General features: G+C 53.3%; 1 protein-coding gene across 4 annotated transcripts in view; it reads left to right on the forward strand.

Annotated features, from left to right (window-relative positions):
• UBTF (upstream binding transcription factor, RNA polymerase I) overlaps window positions 1-5,131 on the forward strand; it is a 17,058-nt gene extending 11,927 nt beyond the window's left edge. For all 4 annotated transcript variants that reach the window (XM_010832459.1, XM_010832458.1, XM_010832457.1 and 1 more), the window contains 8 exons: window positions 120-254; window positions 416-526; window positions 942-1,030; window positions 1,133-1,322; window positions 2,097-2,144; window positions 2,466-2,537; window positions 2,636-2,779; window positions 2,858-5,131. In XM_010832459.1, the coding sequence (XP_010830761.1) occupies window positions 120-254; window positions 416-526; window positions 942-1,030; window positions 1,133-1,322; window positions 2,097-2,144; window positions 2,466-2,537; window positions 2,636-2,779; window positions 2,858-2,983 (915 nt within the window). In that variant the 3' untranslated portion in view covers window positions 2,984-5,131. The remainder of the gene's footprint in view (window positions 1-119; window positions 255-415; window positions 527-941; window positions 1,031-1,132; window positions 1,323-2,096; window positions 2,145-2,465; window positions 2,538-2,635; window positions 2,780-2,857) is intronic.
• The last annotated feature ends 1,042 nt before the right edge of the window (window positions 5,132-6,173 follow it).

A 6,173-nucleotide genomic window follows, 5' to 3' on the forward strand; every position in this document is an offset into this window, starting at 1 on the left:
CCCCACCCCACCTTACCCTTGCCGTTAGTGGTGGCGGGGAGAACCTTCCATTGCAGGACGGGCCGTGCGCGCCCCCTGGGGGTGGCCGGAAGGCTGACGCCTCTGCTGTCCCTCCGCAGGCCAAGTACAAGGCCCGGGAGGCGGCGCTGAAGGCCCAGTCTGAGAGGAAGCCAGGCAAGTTGCCGGAGTCGCCCAAGAGAGCAGAGGAGATATGGCAACAGAGTGTCATCGGTGACTACCTGGCCCGCTTCAAGGTAGCAGGCAGTGGGAAAGGGGTCTTTTTCCTTTTCTTTCTTTCTGGATAAGTAGTTGCTTTATCATTTATCTTTTCGGAAACGGGTTGTTCTGCCACTGCCCACACAGTGGGCAGCCCCAGGTGACCCTTCTCACTTCTGACACCCTTCTCTGTCCCCAGAATGACCGGGAGAAGGCCTTGAAAGCCATGGAGATGACTTGGAACAACATGGAAAAGAAGGAGAAACTGATGTGGATTAAGAAGGCAGCCGAAGACCAAAAGCGATACGAGGTGGGAAAGGGGCTTCTGGTTAGCTTGGTGGGGCAGGATGGAGCTGGGGCCACCTCCCCCCACTTAAAACTCAGGAGCATGCTCTCGGGTGGGCGGCTTTCCTTACTGCGTGGGACTTGGAGCCAGAAGTCCCGGCTTGGGTTGTGTGACCCTGAATAAGTCTCTTAACTTCCTTCTCTGAGCCTCAGTCATGCATCACTAAAATGAGGGTGAGGATACCAATCATGTGAGTGCAATTATGAAACCACTTTCAGACGGCAGGACCTACCCGACAAAGGCGTGAGTGTTTAGGAAGTTGCTCCCTAGCTGTGCCTTAGTTTCTCCTCCTTCCTGGCATTTAAAAGGAGAGTCAGCTAGGGACTGCAGGTACTGGGGCAGGAGAGAGGATAAGTGACCTTTCTGGGTGTCCTCATAGAGAGAGCTGAGTGAGAGGCGGGCACCCCCGGCTGCTGCAAACTCCTCCAAGAAGATGAAATTCCAGGGAGAACCCAAGAAACCTCCCATGTGAGTCTGGGGGCTAGAGTCCCTCCTGAGGTGGGGAGGGTCAGGGTGGAGGGGCTGCTTGGTTGGTGTCCTGACCCTCCCTGTGACACCCACACCTCTCAGGAATGGTTATCAGAAGTTCTCCCAGGAGCTGCTGTCCAATGGGCAGCTGAACCACCTGCCGCTGAAGGAGCGCATGGTGGAGATTGGCAGCCGCTGGCACCGCATTTCCCAGAGCCAGAAGGAGCACTACAAGAAGCAGGCTGAGGAGCAGCAGAAACAGTACAAAGTGAACCTGGACCTCTGGGTCAAGGTGAGAGGGCAGGGGACCTGAGGATGCATCATGCTGACTGGTCTGCATTCATGGTTTCATTCAGCGTCCCAGCAGTCCTTCAGGGTAATGATTACTATCAGAGATAAGGAAACTGAGGCTCAGAGAGGTGAAATAACTTACCCCAGGTCACACAGCCAGGGAGTAGGAAGATCCAAATCAGACTGCCTTTTCCTCCCTCCAGCTGGGACCAGGGGATGTCTCCAAGACTCTGGCTCAGCCTCTAGCCTCTGAGCTCCGCTTCTGTGCCTTGCTTGAGCAGTCAGATCTGTAAAGTGGGGAGAGTCACCAATATCCTCCCCAGCCACCCAGGTGGGTTGGCCAAGGACCCAGGGGGAATAGCAGGGTTTAAGGGTTCCAGACATTTGGTGAGCCCCAGATTGCCTTGGCAGTGGCTCTGGGCTTGGCTTCTGGGGAGAAGTGATTGAGCCACACTATGGCAGTCTTCCGGGGGCGCTTCTCTGAGTTGAGAAAGGCCCTGACTCTGGAGCCTCCATTTGGGTAGAGCACAGGACAGACATGAAAGCAGTCTTAGGACAGGGTAGCTTAGAAAAGGCTTTGGAGCATCTTAAGCAGAAATACTGAGCTATGTTCTCAGGTCCTTAGGGTTCTCTGCAGAGACCTAAGGAGACTGGGATGGGCGCAGGTGGCATGATGGTCAGAGCTGAGCCCACTGCCTGGCGCTTGACCAGCGTGCTCAGTCAGCAGTAGTTTGGGTCATGTTCCCGCCCTCACCTCCTCCTCTGTCTCCCCCAGAGTCTGTCTCCCCAGGAACGTGCAGCATATAAAGAGTACATCTCTAATGTGAGTCTGGGAGCAGGGTGCTGTTGGGATAAGGAGGGAACTTGTGGTGGGGGTGGGGGCTAGGGGGTTGCTCCTTGGTGGCTCAGACGGTAAAGAATCCACCTGCAATTCGGGAGATCTGGGTTTGATCCCTGGATTGGGAAGATCCCCTGGAGAAGGCAATGGCTACCCACTCCATTATTCTGGACTGGAGAATCCCATGGACAGAGGAGCCCGAGTCCATGGGGTCACAAAGAGTTGGACATGACTTTCACTTTCTGGGGGGAGCAGTACAGAACTCCTGGCTACTCCCTTTGCCCATGTCCCCATCCCCTCCTACAGAAACGTAAGAACATGACCAAGCTGCGAGGCCCGAACCCCAAGTCCAGCCGGACTGCCCTGCAATCTAAGTCGGTAAGGAGCCCCTCCCAGAAGGGGGCGCTGGGGTGGGGAGATTCAAGATGCCTGGAGTGGCATGGCAGGGACCACTGATGTGCTTCCATCCCTCCCAGGAGTCTGAGGATGAGGATGAAGAGGATGAGGATGAAGACGAGGAGGATGATGAGGAGGAAGACGATGAGAACGGGGACTCCTCTGAGGATGGCGGGGACTCCTCCGAGTCCAGCAGCGAGGATGAGAGCGAGGATGGGGATGAGGTGGGGTGGATGGGGCATGGAGGTGGGGGGGTTGCTGCCAGGATGGCCCCCTGGTGACCACACTTTCTTGTCGCCCAGAACGAGGAGGACGACGAGGACGAGGATGACGACGAGGACGATGACGAGGATGAGGACAACGAGTCCGAGGGCAGCAGCTCCAGCTCTTCCTCCTCGGGGGACTCCTCGGACTCTGACTCCAACTGAGGCTCAGCCCCACCCGGGGCTCCCCTCCCCGGCTGATCACCTTTGTTTCTCCCCCATGTTCTGTCCCCCTGCCCCTTGGCCTCCCCCACTTTCTTTCTTTCTTTTTTTTTTTTTTAAACAAAACAAAACACGGTGGGGGGTAGGCGCTGGAGGCGCCCAGGCCAGAACTCTGCGGCCTCAGAGACATCAGCCCTGGGGGGCCCTCCAGGGAGCGTACCCATCAGACTGAGCCACCACTGGACTGGTCCAGCCCACCCCCTCCTCTGCACTTGCGGTTTCCGGCATGGACAATGGACCCGGGAGTGGGTCGGGGTTCCCAAAGAGTTCAGTGAGGCCCCCTACACCTGCAGCCCAACCCAAGGGAGGGTGGAAGCTTGAGGAAGACCCCTTTCTTTCCAGAGGGGCTTGCAGCCTGGACCCCTACATTGGAACTGGAGGCAGGGAACATGGGAGAGGAGGGCGGGCGCCTATGAAGAAATAGGCCTTGCCCCATGGCCCTCTTCTTCCCTGCCCCCTGCGGGAAGGAGCTGCCTGGACCCACTCACGGGGGTGGGGGGGAGGGGGCAGAAGTGTTTTTTATATATGTGTATATATTTTTTTTTTAAGCTCTGAGCTGTCAACGAGACGTTTCCTACCGATCTCGGCTGCCGTCTCTGTTGTCATTTCTGGGAGAGGGAGGGTTTAGAGGGTAGGTTTGGGGCTTTTTTAAAACGGTCTTGACGTGTATGGAAAAGTGTGTGTGTGTGCGCGTGTGTGCGTGTGTGTATGCGTGTGGCCTGTACATAGCATGGGTGCACCTGTGGATGTGTGCAAAGGCACGTCTATTTGTGCGTGTAAGAGAAGGTAAAAGGGTTGTGAGGGCTATGGAGACACTGACCCTGGTGGGAATAGGTTGGGGTGGCCCTTTTTTCCATATCTTCTGCTTTGCCTGATCTCTGATTCAGTTCGGGTGTACTGAAGCCACTCTGGTGCTTCCTCTGCTGGTTTCCCTCAGCCAGGGCCATTGGCGCTACTGCTAGTCTCCAGTATCCATCAGGACAGTGGGGAGGGGGACAGACCAGGTGAACCTTAAACATTTGATTTGGCGGGAAAGGTGTGTCCAGCTCATCTGAGGGGTCACCCAGCCACCGTCGGCTCTGAACCTGGGCTTCAAGAGATGTGTTGGAAGCTCTTAACTTATACACCCCTCCTGCCTGCCCCCCATATCCTCCAGCTACCCCACCCCCATTTCCTTTGATTTCTCAGGTCAGCTCCCTTCCCCACCCCATCTCCCCAAACCCACAGCTGAGGGAGAGGTCTGCAAAAGCTGCTTTGACAGCTGTCCTAACCCTTGCCAGCCATCCCCCAGATTTTGGAACCCTGATTCCTAGACTCTCAAAAAGCCAAGCCACCTAGTCTCTGTGGGTTTAATTTTTATTGTTGCTTTTGATCAAATTTTTTTAAAACAATCATGTCAGTGACCTATTTAATTGGGGGTTTGTGCTTTTCCACCCTCCCCCTCTGAATGAAAGGCAAGAGGAAGAACTCTTGTCTAGGAGGTGTGGTGGGAAAGGTGGGTCCCGCTCAGAGGAAGGCAGATAGATAATCTGCTTTGCCTCGGATGTGGTGCTGGGGGTGGGAGGAGCTAGTGGGGGATACTCCCTACTCCCCACTCCCCTTTCTTTGTCCTCCGGGAATTAGGTACAGGGGTTCATAGGTTCTATTTCTTCCCAAGAGCCCCTGCAGAGAGCCCCATTTCCCTGTTCTAGTGCCCCTGCGCTGTTGTGTTTCAGTGGAATGTGTTTTTCATTTAAAAACAACTTTGGATGGGGCATTTTTTTTTTTTTCCTGTTTTAAAAATTGAGAAATTCTTACAGTACAAACATGGCTGTGGGGGTGGGGGCGTGGGTGCTGTAAGAGGTCACTCTGAGTGCATTTTGGCACTGGGATGGGATGACTGGGGTGGGAGGACCCCTGCTCTCCCCTCCCACCCCGTTTTTTTCTAATATTTAAGAAGTGTTTTTTGTAGGTTTCAACAACAACCACAACTTGAATTTGTATCATGGGAGGTGGGAGGGAATGGCTTAGAGGTGTCTGCCTAAGCTTAAGGCCAACTGTGGAAGTTTTGTTTTCCCTTTTTTTGTACAATAAAGTAAAAATACAAAGATTTGACTGCTGTCTGATCACTGGACTCAGTGAAGTGGGAGTGGTGGCAGAGGTGACCCAACAGGCTCAGTGTGGTAAGACCCTTGAAGGCAACTTGTTTGCCTCTTCTTTCTAGAACCATCTTCCTCATTCCTGAAGGCTCCATAGCAACCTACTTTCACATTGTTTTGTTCTACTGTTCTTGTACTTTCTCAATTCAGTTTGTTAACTTAGGTAGTCAGACCACTAAGGACTGAGAATTTGGAAAACAAATTTTCTCCCAGCATGCACTGCCTTTAAAAATGAAGGTGATGAACCATTAGGGTCAAGGGTTCACCTTGGTCATGCAAGGGCTAATCATTGGGAGTTGGGGTAACCTTGAGCCCTCAGCCTCACCAGGGTGAGGAAAGACTTTCCTAAATGACCCAGACCTCTGATGGGAAGTGGGCTGGGCCAAGATGACTCACTCTGAGGTTAAAGAAGACAGCCTTCCCTCCACAGACCTCAGCTGGGTTCCCAGAGCCACCAAGGGCTAAAGACCCAGGCCCATTGAAGACCTCTCCCTTCACCCCACACCCCTCTCTCACTCTTTGCCAAACTTCTGAAAAGCTCCTTGCCCCTCACGGCCTTCTATTTCCTCACCTTCCATTCACTATTCCCCTGAGGGGAATATATTCATCATTACACCGAGTGGACGTACTCTTGAATTCTTGGTCTACTCTGCTGGCATTGGCTCCTCCTCCTCATTCTATCATAGGTATTCAAGTCACTCTATGAACTTCCAGTTATTACCCATAGTAACCATTCCAAAAAGTGGCCTCTATAGAGATGTCTCTTCGAAGCTGCAGACCAGTACAGGTTTCAGTGTATCCTCTGGGGTATCTTGCAGGTACCTCAAGACCCCAGATGAGCACTAAACATCTACTCATTAGTATCAGCCTTAACTCTTCTCCCTATTTCATCTTTCAGTGAAGGGAGGTGAAATTTGCTTACCGAGACACGTTTGTTCCACTTCTTGTATCTCTCAAATGTGTCAACCTGCTTACATCCTCATCCTATTCAAGGC

Source organism: Bison bison, unplaced genomic scaffold (assembly GCF_000754665.1).
Source record: "Bison bison bison isolate TAMUID 2011002044 unplaced genomic scaffold, Bison_UMD1.0 scf7180017861046, whole genome shotgun sequence".
Taxonomy (NCBI): Eukaryota; Metazoa; Chordata; class Mammalia; order Artiodactyla; family Bovidae; genus Bison; species Bison bison.